Genomic DNA, 12265 nt, shown 5'->3' on the forward strand with positions numbered 1-12265 from the left:
CCACACGACAAAAACGTTTGCTCCAACGTAAACACAGACATAAAGAAGGTGTTAAAATTTGAAGTGGTGTTTGCGATGAAGAATTGTTTCGAGGTTGGAGAGGTTCGCAATTATACCAATTGCCGGTTTGCTCGCCCTTAGTGTGTTAGGGTGTCTTGTCGGCCCATAGGAAATTGTTGGGGCGACTATACTGTTGACGTGTCTAATTCACCGTTGATATGGCACTACAACCGAAGTTGCGGTGTAATTAGGGGAAAAGAGGTGTAGTAGTTGGGAATGCCCTCAAAAAGATCTTTGGTACCATGTAGCTAATACAACCATGAAGTTGGCTTGCTATACGCCAAGTACTGACGACGCCTCAGTCTATCAAGTCTATTGAAGTCTCTGTTTTCCGAAGAACCACTCGCGAAACCCAACAGGAGAAGGAAGCCTCTAAACCGCAGTAAAACAGTACTCATGCCCCAAGATCACCAGCGTGCGTAAAGGTCTTCACCTCGTGGTGAAGCTGCTTCAACGTAGATCCAGACAATGACTCCTGACAACTGTCATAACCTCTTCAAAGACCAAAATCCCCGAAAACTCACTGACAATACAGCGTTTTCAGCGTCTTCAGTGCCTCAGTGGGGCGCTGAAGGGATAGAACCAACTCCGACCGGATAAATCTCGGGAGCGCTATCCTTAATATAGTTACTGTCAGCGCTTGGATCATGTATTAGATTTGGGTAGGTATCTGGGCGTTTCGTAGCTTCCTTTTTTTTGTTTTAATAACAACGACAACTACAACGACCCTTTCCACGAAATCAACGTCGCTGATTGTCTAGGAGTTGATCATGCCTAACAAGTCAAAAGACACCTTAGCCTACGGCTACCGCCAAGTTGGGACTAACGCAGAATATGGCGAATCTACCCCATTGGTTGCGTCTCCTGATCACTTTCAAAAGCTCTTGGAAGACAATTTCGAAAACAACCTCGAAAGCCCAATCGAAAACAATCTTCAAGACTTAATCAAGCAATCCAATCACCACGACCTTCCACCAACATATCACCAATCTCAAAGTCACGGCATGACTCCAACCATGACTCCAACCACGGCTCCAACCACGGCTCCAACCACGGCCAACGACGAAGAGCGGGGTTCGCCATTACTGAGTATTGGGATGCCAACTGGTAGACTAGAGGTCACCACAAACCGCTGGTGTGCATACAGCCTCGCAATCGCAATAATCGCGGTAGGAGCCAGCTCTCTTGTGGTCGCGCTCTTCTATGTCTTGAAGTTCGCCCGAGAACTTTTCCCATGTTCGTACCCTTGTAAATCCAAGCGATTCGAAGATACTAATAAGAATTCGATTTAGCATCCCCTTCGTAATAACACACGACCTTCGCCGCGTTGGGACTGATCTTGAAGTGAACCCGAGCTTCCGCAAGTTTGTACCCTTGTAAATTCAAGCGATTCGAAGATACTAAGAATTCGATTCAGGCACTTCTTGTTAAGAACACACGACCTTCGCCGCGTTGGACTGATCTTGGGTTGGGGTGGGGGGTTGCATTCAGCTGGCGTTTGGGAGAGCGTGCATTGAAAGGTTACTGCGACTGTGTTCTTTCGAGCTTGAGGCGCTGATACTCACTACAATAAAAGCAAAGCTTTTCTGACCATCATCAACTTGACCTATTCGTCCTGACACTGACAACTTGGAATCTCAGTTGAATGCACGCACGCACGTGTAGCGCGCACGTTTCGCAATTCCCACAAGGCTGAACCCGCGAACCATGACGTAGCTAGATGCTAAATCAACTCCCTGCCTTGGCCAAGGTACTACAGCACTAGAGCTCTCAGGAACTAAACTCAATATAAACAGAATGTACACAAATTCCATCCCCTTAATCCCATTCCCTCTTCATCGCGAACTTTCACCTCGTCCTCGAGATGCGGGCCTCGGTCTGCTTACGTCCTCGAGCTCTAGTGAGCATCAATGTTTCACAGCGCTCTTCTTTCCAGCCATTAATCATATCTACCTTCCGCAGTAGACCACAACCACAACCACAACCACACCTCACCTCGCCCTCTATCCGCGCATTTTCAATAAGCACAACAAGATGGAAAGAAGACTACGCCAGCCAGGCAAAAGCCCTGAACCAGAAAGGTCTCGAGGACCAAGAATCCGGCTTCAACAACCAAATCGACAACGCGATCGGTCAAGCAGAGGAACTACAGGCCCGCACACCATGGCACCGAGAAGGCAGTGACCAACCCCCCGTCAAGCGTCCCCGGAGCGCTGGAGCCATGACCAAAGGTCCCTCCCTCCCCTCTTCCCCTCCATCCATCTATCTACTAACACCATCCCGAGGCAAACTCCTGACCACCCCGTCCCGCCTCCTCAAACTGATCCTCCCCCTCACAACCCTCGACAAGAACACAGACCGCAAATCCATCGAACCCCTCGCCCTGCTCGTGCACCCGCAACAACCGCTCTCCTACCTAGAACGACTGATCCAATCCGAGCTCCCGCTCATAAAATCCAAAGACGGGAAAGATAAAGCGCCCCAGGTGTATTTCCGCGCCGAGGATAGCGTGCAGGATGAGATTAAAGCGGATACGAGGGATGGGTCTCTGCCTGCGTCTAAGGAGGAAGAAGAGCAGGAAGAGGGGAGCGATGAGCAGATGATTGATGGGAAGCTTGTTAAGTTGGGGAAGATTGAGAATTCGTTAGAGAAGAAGGAAGACCAGGATTCGACATCGCCATATGATGTCGATAAGAAGAAATTGGAACAACACATGCGCGGCGGCCCTGGTGAGGGAGGCGTAGAATCATATTCTGGGAAGGGGAGAGAACGCTCTTCTCCCGAGGACGGGGAACGTAAGTTCGTGCGTTGGTCCTCGTCTACTGAGTAAGACCTCTCTTCCCATACCCTAGTACAGCTCTCATCTCTCCCTATTTCCATTCTATATAGATAAATACTAACCCACCCCTTCAGGATAGGAGACTTCATCCGCGACGCCGCCCGCGGCGCCGAATTCGCCGTCGAAATCGAAGGTGCCTCGCACGAGATCCTCGTCGGCGTTCCCTCCTTCAACGACCGCACGCACTACCTACGCGTACGTCTGCGCAAGACCTCACGGAAACTAGCCGACCTCGCCAGCTTGAAGAAAGAATGCGATGAGTTGGCACACAGGAGCGCGCAGCGGCTGGCCATGGGTGGGTTTGCGGTGCTGCTTACGTGGTGGGGGGCTATTTATCATTTTACGTTCCAGACGGATTATGGGTGGGATACTATGGAACCTATTACTGTTTGTGTTCCCTCCTTCCTCCGGCTTTTCCTGTACGGAGCTAATAAGGACAAAAGTATCTAGCAGGTCTGTCAACGATAATGCTAGGTTACCTCTGGTTCCTGTATCATAATCGCGAGGTTTCTTACCGGGCAGCACTCAACCTGACCGTCTCTCGGCGCCAAAACCACCTCTACCAGGTCCGTGGCTTCGATGTGCAGAAATGGGAATCGTTGATCGAGGAAGCGAATGCGTTGCGGAAGGAGATCAAGCAGGTGGCGAATGAGTATGATGTAGAATGGGACGAGAGACAAGATGAGGGCAGTGAGGCGGTCCACGATGCGCTGAAAGCGGAGCGAAGGAAGGGGAAGAAGGACGAAGATGATGATGGAGACGAGGATGAGAAACCGGACAAGAAGAGCGATGGGAAGGAAAAGGGTGATTGAGTTGTTGGTACGGAGATTGTTCCGTTTGTTTGTTTTCTTTTTTCCCCATGCTTCAGTCCTTGCATCAGCGAGCGAGCGTCATTCCGCATATCCCTAGACGCCGTCATCATTTTTCTTTCTCCTGCAGCAAACACGCATAGATACCAAATCCATCCATCATATTCCATATCTCCCTCGTTCCCCTTTCCTTATGCTCCTATTCGTGCTGGCCAGAATTCCAATCCGTCCAAACAAATCTTTGTGCAACTTATTCCAGACGACATACCTTCAATTCCTCGCAATAAAGACAGACATCTCGCTCTGGAAGCGGGTTCCTTGCGAGGAATGAGGAGGGGATTCGTGGGGGTTCGTTGGTTCGGGCGTTGGAGCTGATGTTGGGAATTCGACGTGCTAAAAGCCCTTCATTAGCTGAAAAGATGCCTGCAGACGCCCTGTCCTCCAGCTCCAGCATAGCATCAATGGTTCTGCCGCTTGCTCATCGGAAGCACGCTCCGGCATGAGGTGATTGATTAATCGTCTTCTGCAACATGCGGTGAGACTGGCGCAATTGCTGTTTTTGGAGAGAAAATCCCTTTCAAAAAGAAAATTAAAGACATGACATGTGGGAAGGAAAGTATTCAGTAACGGGAAGTGCAAGGACGCAATTAATGGAAAGGAAGCAATTAATGGAAAGGAAGCAAAATCTGGTCTCATTCTCCGCAGAGCTTACAAAACTGTTGCAGGTTGGATGTGGAAGGTTATAGGCACGAACGATGCATGTGTAAGATTGAAAGGAGGGGTCAATGCTCCTAACTTGATTCGATCAATTGGCTGGGTGACAAATTTGAGGAAATGTGAGTTATTACTCAAGGTGGTATCATGCTCGTATTCATCGATCGATCGAGCCGAAAGATCGAAATGAGACATACCGCTGGATTAGACTGGTTCTTGCTCAGAAGAGGATCATCGATTCGTAGAATATACGATGTGATTTAGATGGTGAGCGTGTCATCGAAGGAAAAGATTACGGGAGCACTGACTCAGCAACCATTTCGACGGGACGAAAACGCCCTTCCCAAAAGCACAGTACAATACATACAGAGCAGAAGGTGAAAGCAGGATCTAGACCCTCATCGGGCGCATGAATTCGACCACACAATCTGATTGTGGTGAAAAGAAAGACTGGACAAGCAACCGAACAGTTTTCCATGGGCTTGCTTCCATTCAGCCATATGGCTGAATGAATGTCCACTTGGAGCCTAGTCCACCGATGAAGAACTCGAAGCATGGGATGGAAGCCACACGATTCTCAATATGAACGCAGGATGTTATGCAAGGCTGTCAGACGGACGAAAAATTATTGGCCTTCTCCTGTTGTAGGTATATAGAGACATATGTCATGCTCTGCCGCTTCCTGCCAAGAGTCTTGAGCTGAAATCATTGTTGCCTGAAGGAAATTCCATCATCTCGCCAAAGGAATTCTCGCATCTGTAGGTGATTAAACATCTTGTGCGAAAAGAGAATTGTCCAGTCTGATCATTATTCTTCCCTTGTGCATCAGACACGCTGCGAACATCCAAGCGTGAAGATTGTCCGAACAGATATCATCAAACATCCCTTACGGGATCGTAGTAGTTACCTGCAGCTTGACTGTTGTTTACAACAGCAGCGTCGGCATCGTCGTAGTACGCAACCGGAGAGGATGATCTCGCTTTAGTATGCTGTCAGCAGAAGTGTACAATGGAGATAAGGAAGCAGACCTGACGGGTAATACGAGCCGCTTGTACCTGTAAGCAATTGTCAGATTGTATACTTGGTGTGTTAAGAAAAGCTACAACCTGCACAGCCTTGTGCGGGAACGGAAAAGGTTTGGTAACGAGATTTGGGACGACAGGGACTGACGACATGTTTCATAGAGCATACATACCTGCGTTCATCAAACCTTCTTCATAGTAATCATCCTGGTTGGCGTAGTCAGAACTGTGGTGATGTCCTCTCGACCTGTGATGTCTGCCATGCCCAGAGTCGGTGTGATATCTTCTATCACTGTTGTGACTACCTCTCTGATGTGTTCTGTTTCTGCCATCACGGTAACGGAATTTGTGATAGAGAAACCAGCGAGCAATCCAGTTGGGACAATCGACAGCTGGTGCTGCAAGTCGCCAATAGTAATCCGTGTATTCGTCCCCACCTTTGCCTATGGCTTCCATTGCTTCATCTTTAGATTTCTCTTGAATGTCGCTCCAATCGTATGGGGGTTTGCGCTTGCAGTTGGATTTTAGGTGGCTTTTCTCGGATGTTAGCCAGATGTAGACTCGATCAGTCTCTTTCTGGAAGGCCGGCAAAAATCAGTAAGCGTGTTCCTTGAACTAAGGTTGAAGTGTGGCCCAGCGCGCGAGAAAGGTGGTTTGATGTGGGGATTTGCGGGTTGGTACTTACCGCCATCAGAGCGTAAGTATCTGGCGGCAGATTAAGGTGGTTGAGGAGCTCATCCTTGGTGGAGCTCATAGCTAATGGTGCGAGCGACGCCATGCTGTTGAGAAATTGCAGAGATCACAGCTTGTCGACATACGCTGTATGTTGAAGAAGCGGACGATTTGCCGGAGAGGCTAGATACCATGGTGGAGGTGGTGTATAGAGCCTGGGCTCCGAAGTCCTCGTAGTCATGGGGATTATCTTCTCGATCATCGACGTCAATTTTGACCAGGATATGAGCAGGTCGCTGCCCTATGCAAGCAGGACATCATGCAAAAAGAACTGTGTTTACGAAAGTGGCGTGACAGGACGCGACGCACCTCTCTGGAGAGGGAATGGGTCATCAATGGTGAGAGGAGAGAAGTGAAGAGTACTTGTGTTGCAGGGCCCTGCGACTGGCCGAATTCGAATCTCTGACTCGGAAGCAAGAAACGCGCACCGAATAAGAGATCGGCGGGACAAGCTGCACTGTGCATTGTGCAGTGTTAAGAGGAGTAGCAAATCAGGACTCAAGTAAATGCATATCTGTGAAAGAATCTGGAGCACAATTAGAGATCGCAGTTGGTCTTCAAATGCATCGCACTGAATTTCTTCTGCAATTGATCAGTCCGTAATGGCGTTAAGGTGCTGAGTGAGTTGTCAATCCTGACCATGAGCTTGTGAGACCGAAACCAGGAGCTCTAGCAGTGACACAGAAGACCCTGCATGAAGGAGGGGCGGACGGCAGTACGGTTGTGCAACAAATCCAATGACTAAATCATAGTTCTCTATCCGCTTGGTAGAGGAAGAGATCGAACAGATTCGGCGACCACGAGGCAGAGACTTGTTGATGTCGATAGAACAAAAGCGGCAAGGATACGTAGAAGACCAGAGCAGCATGCTGCATGGCATAAGGAGTCAAGAGGTGACGAGACGACCCGCAGCAGGTGCCAGCGAAAACCAGACACGAGAATTCAAGGATATCAGCTGGCGGATACCCCCTAATCGTACCGTCATGAGTGGTACGCTTCTGGCCGCCGATTTGAGTGTGAGTACGAAGGAGACATTGGATGGACAGGGAAGACCCCACATTGTTCCATGGTTACCTGTAAGTCGACTTACCATTCCGTAAAAATGGTCAAGAGCCCGGATACACCAATTCCCGCTTGCTAAGGAGACGAGGGCTGCTAAGCAATCTGCGACATTGAGGTTCACAGCATCGGAGGGCAAACCCGTCTCCGCCTGGTTGGGAATTTTTCAGTACAGAGAACGAGCTGGAGGCGGGTAGGGAGAGACGGTACGGCGAAGAGGTGGGATAGTGGCTGGCAGCCAACATACAATATGGTGGAGGAAGTGCTCGAATCAAGCAACGGTCTTGAACCGAGGGGAGGGAAGTGCCGACGGAAAGCAGGACGTGGGACGTGATGGCGAGGTGGGATTCAGACCTTGAAGGTTTTTAGGGAGATGTGGGATGCGGAATGTGATATGTGAGATGTCAGCCATCTGGTACCGGGTTCGTCTCCGTCTTCACCCTCCTATGGCCAACCCGGCCGTTTTATCGAAAAAAGCAATTCGCATATTGTTGAGCTGCGAGAGGTGGTGGTGAAATGAATATCCTCGGGAAATGACGCTGTGTTGGAGTGGCGATTCAGGGCAGGGAGGACGGAGGCAGGAAGGAATCCTGCACCGGGTGTACCACGACGAATAATGCGGGATTGTCCATGGGAAGAGCGTTGAGATCTCTCTGATGTTGTGCGAGGTCCCTTCCCCGGCATCGTCGACGGCGCCCGTCCTGTGCTGGGCAGCTTGCGCGCCGCATGGTCAGGGGAAAGGTTGATCTGGTTGCAGTGAGTGAACTTCGTATCGATGCCCATTTTCGATGTCTAACTGAGCATCCTGACTGACGGCATGGCAGGCGAGGCTGCTGGCCTGCCGGGGAAGTGACACTGCAGGAAGCGCAAGCAAGGTCGCGTCAACGACAAACCTGGTGACCAAACATCAAGCTTACTGGGTTGTGGTGATTGGTTGTGGATGTGATGGCTTGGATATATAAGGTTCACGCCCGCAGATGAGGAAGAGACGAAGTGGAAAAAGAACAGCAGCAGCAGCAAAGAGCTCTCGAGCTGGATGCGCGCGTGCGTGGTGTACCACACGGCTCTTGGAGAGATCGGGGATGGATCTGTATGTGTGTATGAGGCGAGTGTTGGATGAATGAGCAGATGAATGGAATGATGATGATGATGATGGGATGAAAAGGGATTTGAATCTGGACAATGGATTGAAGGGGAAGAGACAGGATTGGAGCGGAGACGAAGCCGGAAGCCAGCACAACCAATGGAGGAGAAGCAGGAGGAGCAAGAGAGGCAGTCACAGAGAGGAAGAAACGCCCCACGACAAAAACAGAACTCAAGGGACGACCCGCAGAAAACCCACTCGTTGCTCATTGGCTGCACCGCAGACTGGGGCCCGGCGCATAAGGTTACCTCTGTCCCAGCCACCGTGGCCTGGTCTGCTGCACTCTTGTGGCCTGAGGAAGGAAGGCAGAGAAGTGGGGTTTGCAGCTGGAGGTACGAGTACGAGTACGAGTACTTTGGTACCTTTGCTGCCCCCTGCTCGCTCTGGCTCTGGACTTGGTTGGTACGTACTCTCATGATGGCATTCCACATCGTACCATCCTCCTCGTGCTTCCCCAGCTCGCTCAACTTGCGCCAATAATTGCATCTTCGCAGCTTCGAAATACCCTGCGATAGCTTCACCAACACCACCAATGCACCGATACGCTCTCTCTTGCCTATCAATCCCACGCGAAGAAGCAATCCATATCCGCTGGTTGGCCCACGTCTGCGACTGGCAGCCCACCAGGCCCTCCAAATTTCAAGCCGGTGCAGCGGGGTACGTACGGTACGACTGTACAGACACAGAGTAGAACAGAAAAATCTCGTCACACGCACGCGCACACCCAACGTCGCTCGACGCTGCCAACTCCAGAGATCCATTATTGACAAGGCCATCCTCGGGCCGTTGCTTATATAGGGCCAGGCCAGAACACGACCGGCAGTTGAGGTATCGAATTTGCCAGGCGTCGTCGAACATTCTCTCATATTCGTCCCGCCACGCTAAACAGCCCACCTCAGTACGACGACGACCACAGCGACGGCCAACCCTGGGTCAGAATGGCCCCGATCCAGAACATCGTCCATCTACCCAATGGCCAGAATCTGACCGTTCTGCCCGTCTTTGGCGGGTTTTTCTTCAAATCCAACGACCTCAACCTCCATCACAATGTTTTCCCGGCGGGGTGGACGGTCATCCTGCAGACTGAGGACTTCTCCGACGAGCACACTCGCGACTCCGAAGATGCAGAGCTCAGTGGCATGCCAAAGGAAAAGAAGCGCCATATCCATCCTTTCAAGCAACCCACTCTGCAGAATGATAACCTCTTTATATCCTCCATCTCGAATCCTTCAAGCAGCGACTTTAAAACCCCCTCGAGTCCTACACGGCAGATTGCGATGATGCTCTGGGCATCCTTATATTGGTACTTTCATCAGCAGGAGCCTTCACCGTACCTGACCACCGAGGCATCGAAGAGCACACCCAACGAGGGAAAGCCGAGGGGAGAATGGCGCATAAACATCAAACGAGAGGGTGTATTTCGAGGGCGGAACTTGATACAAAAACTGGAACGAATGGGCTTGATAACCTCGGAAGACTCGAGAGTGGGTATCAATCCCGAGGAAAATACCCCAGAAGGATGGTCAGAGATGTTCACGGCAAGAAGAACATTCTGGCAGCTTTCTGCAAAATTATTCCTCTTCACCTTGACTCCTGCAGGTGGATCTTCGTTTCTAGGCTCCCCATACAACAGTAGACCAAGCTCACCCGTCCGCGGAGACAGGAATCATTCCCCAAACCACAGAGATTCCTCGGAATCTTTTGCTGCACAACCACCTGCAAGTCCAGGTCTATGGTCCTCCTCCACCCCAGGACCATTCTCATCAGGAAGTCATCTGCCAACATATTTCCCTCCTCCACCTCTGCCATATACGACCACCGCTGGAATACGCCATCCAATGCGTCCCAAGCCTCCTCGACAAGGTGAAATATTCTACACTCGCTATGTTCCCAGCGCAGGCCAATACCTAGCATTTCGAGCAGCCTCCCTTTCTCCTAAGCCTGTTGCCTATAACGGTCCAACTACTTCGCTGAATCCACCTAAACACCATCAAACTGCGTCACTCTCCTCCGTACCAGCACGTGTCTCAGTTGCAACAATCGCAGATCTGACACCACCATCCCCTGCTGCAGAACCGCAAGATACCACCCTGATGACCGACCTTCAGCTTCTGAACAAATGGATGAATGACCCCCGAGTCTCCAAATTCTGGGGCTGTTCCGGACCCCAAAGTACGCAAGAGTCCTTCCTAAAATCCAACCTCAGCTCCAACCATTCTTTCCCAGCCATTGGCCTCTGGGATGGTAAGCCATTTGGATATTTCGAGATATACTGGGTAAAAGAAGATATCCTAGGCAAGAACTTAGGCGACCGAGCCGGTGACTATGATCGGGGTGTCCACGTCTTGGTCGGCGAAAACGAGTTTAGAGGGAACAAGAGGGTCAAGGCTTGGATAACCTCATTGGCTCATTGGGCGTTTGTCCAAGACTATAGAACGAATGCTGTTGTTCTGGAGCCGAGGGTCGATAACGAGAGGTATGTCGCCTTGCTTTGCTTCAGAGCTGAAAATGTATAATTGACGAACCATAGATTTATCTCGCATCTCAACGAGGCCGGCTTCTTGAAGGAGGGCGAAATCACTTTTCCGCACAAGCAGAGTGCGTTTGTGAAATTGCGGAGGGAGAATTTTGAGACGCCGTCTTTATGATACCTTAATATTATGCTAGACTTCTTGGCCTATCAAGACTATTTTGAATTCATCCACATACCTGCTTCTCCTCGTGTCTATGTTTGATCTGGAGAGTCTCTGCATAAAGTAAAATTCCTTAGGCAATCTTTGTTGTGCATGCATGCGTCTCCTCAAAGGCAGAGTGGAAAGTCATGACCTAGCCGGTGGCCCAGAAGATCAAGTGATGAATCGCATTTCAGTTCGTCTCCCAGCTACGGACATGAACCAGACATTGCAACTAGTTTATTTGGTTGAACTTTTGAGGATGCCACTTAGACAAGTCCTATCTTGACTGGCCAGCTACATGTCTTTGTGAGCTTTAACCGTTATGTTCTACTGTACAATATGAATGATTTCTGCTATCACCAACACCCGACAAACGCTAATATTGTTAATTGTATCATTTTATTGTGTGTGAGCTTCTAAGCCTGTGATTCACTAGTTACTTAAAGTCTAGTTGGTATAGAATAAGTTTCGTTTTCGTTGCGTTACTACGTTTTCCTCGCTTGATTTTTCATCCAAAAGGTGTATGTGATTCACTATCTAGTTAATGGTATAAGTTTCGTTGCGTTACGGAGTTTTAGCTCGCTTATTTTTTTATCTAAAAAGTATATGTGATTCACTAGTTAGTTCATGGTATAAGTTTCGTTGCGTTACGTACTTTTCTTCGCTTGTTTTTATCTGAAGCTAAAGGGTGTAGTAAAGTTCGGGTTTCGTTGCGTTACTACGTTTACCTCTCTTGACGTCACTTGATTTTCATCGGAAGGGGAGTACCTATGTGATAGTAAACTTCAAGTTTCGTTGCGTTACTACATGTTGCTTCACTTTATTTTCAGTGAGAAAAGGGGTATTTGATTGCACAGCTTACGTTTCGTTGCGTTACGTACTTTTCCTCGCTTATTTCCACTCATACACACACAGAAAGAGGGGAGAAGAGCGGGTATGCGTACTAATGTTCTTCGTTGCATGTCGGCTTAGTCACATGTCTTTCCCTCCTTACCTGTAGAGAAGGTGCTTGATACTTTCGTTGCATTTCGTACGTCTCATGTGATTTGCAATTGTAAAGGGTGTTTGATAGCAAGGTGAAAATCTTTCATGGCATATTGTTTTGTCTTCCTTTATGGATTGTTCACTTCCATGGTGTGTGTAGTCGTTGACAGTGTCGCTCTAGGAATTGGATTTGTAAAAGTTGAAAATTCAGATAGTAATAGTAGACG

At 49.4% G+C, this 12265-nt stretch overlaps 5 protein-coding genes across 5 annotated transcripts; 3 read left to right on the forward strand and 2 right to left on the reverse strand.

Annotated features, from left to right (window-relative positions):
* Positions 1 to 766: 766 nt before the first annotated feature.
* LY89DRAFT_685973 (uncharacterized protein) lies at positions 767 to 1651 on the forward strand. Its single transcript, XM_018215184.1, has 3 exons — positions 767 to 1296; positions 1353 to 1424; positions 1478 to 1651. The coding sequence occupies exons 1-2, from the start codon at positions 831 to 833 to the stop codon at positions 1364 to 1366; spliced, it is 480 nt and encodes a 159-aa protein (XP_018069520.1). The 5' UTR covers positions 767 to 830; the 3' UTR covers positions 1367 to 1424; positions 1478 to 1651.
* Positions 1652 to 1811: 160 nt separating this feature from the next.
* On the forward strand, positions 1812 to 3856 carry LY89DRAFT_618982 (uncharacterized protein). The gene is made up of 4 exons (XM_018210857.1): positions 1812 to 2291; positions 2346 to 2886; positions 2974 to 3286; positions 3343 to 3856. The coding sequence occupies exons 1-4, from the start codon at positions 1925 to 1927 to the stop codon at positions 3709 to 3711; spliced, it is 1590 nt and encodes a 529-aa protein (XP_018069521.1). The 5' UTR covers positions 1812 to 1924; the 3' UTR covers positions 3712 to 3856.
* A 133-nt stretch (positions 3857 to 3989) lies between these two features.
* On the reverse strand, positions 3990 to 4559 carry LY89DRAFT_105430 (uncharacterized protein). Its single transcript, XM_018205035.1, has one exon. The coding sequence runs from the start codon at positions 4402 to 4404 to the stop codon at positions 4102 to 4104; it is 303 nt and encodes a 100-aa protein (XP_018069522.1). The 5' UTR covers positions 4405 to 4559; the 3' UTR covers positions 3990 to 4101.
* Positions 4560 to 5207: 648 nt separating this feature from the next.
* Positions 5208 to 6608, reverse strand: LY89DRAFT_105613 (uncharacterized protein). Its single transcript, XM_018205036.1, has 5 exons — positions 6486 to 6608; positions 6130 to 6366; positions 5593 to 6020; positions 5451 to 5477; positions 5208 to 5401 (listed from the first exon to the last, which is right to left on the reverse strand). The coding sequence occupies exons 2-3, from the start codon at positions 6220 to 6222 to the stop codon at positions 5601 to 5603; spliced, it is 513 nt and encodes a 170-aa protein (XP_018069523.1). The 5' UTR covers positions 6223 to 6366; positions 6486 to 6608; the 3' UTR covers positions 5208 to 5401; positions 5451 to 5477; positions 5593 to 5600.
* A 2709-nt stretch (positions 6609 to 9317) lies between these two features.
* LY89DRAFT_588352 (siderophore biosynthesis protein-like protein) lies at positions 9318 to 11027 on the forward strand (the record flags this gene model as incomplete). The annotated part of the gene is made up of 3 exons (XM_018209476.1): positions 9318 to 10335; positions 10426 to 10855; positions 10910 to 11027. 3 exons carry the CDS (start codon positions 9318 to 9320, stop codon positions 11025 to 11027), a joined length of 1566 nt encoding a protein of 521 aa, XP_018069524.1.
* Positions 11028 to 12265: the final 1238 nt, after the last annotated feature.

The sequence above is a fragment of the Mollisia scopiformis genome, assembly GCF_001500285.1.
Source record: "Mollisia scopiformis unplaced genomic scaffold LY89scaffold_15, whole genome shotgun sequence".
NCBI lineage: Eukaryota > Fungi > Ascomycota > Leotiomycetes > Helotiales > Mollisiaceae > Mollisia > Mollisia scopiformis.

Bases quoted from the DNA above. Each gene is read 5' to 3' on its own strand.
- LY89DRAFT_685973 (XM_018215184.1), top strand. From the start codon at position 831: ATGCCTAACAAGTCAAAAGACACCTTAGCCTACGGCTACCGCCAAGTT.
- LY89DRAFT_618982 (XM_018210857.1), top strand. From the start codon at position 1,925: ATGCGGGCCTCGGTCTGCTTACGTCCTCGAGCTCTAGTGAGCATCAAT. The intron at 2,292-2,345 runs GTCCCTCCCTCC...CACCATCCCGAG, and splicing joins CGCTGGAGCCATGACCAAAG to GCAAACTCCTGACCACCCCG. The intron at 2,887-2,973 runs GTAAGACCTCTC...CCACCCCTTCAG, and splicing joins CGTTGGTCCTCGTCTACTGA to GATAGGAGACTTCATCCGCG.
- LY89DRAFT_105430 (XM_018205035.1), bottom strand. From the start codon at position 4,404: ATGAGACCAGATTTTGCTTCCTTTCCATTAATTGCTTCCTTTCCATTA.
- LY89DRAFT_105613 (XM_018205036.1), bottom strand. From the start codon at position 6,222: ATGGCGTCGCTCGCACCATTAGCTATGAGCTCCACCAAGGATGAGCTC. The intron at 6,021-6,129 runs GTAAGTACCAAC...CCGGCCTTCCAG, and splicing joins ATACTTACGCTCTGATGGCG to AAAGAGACTGATCGAGTCTA.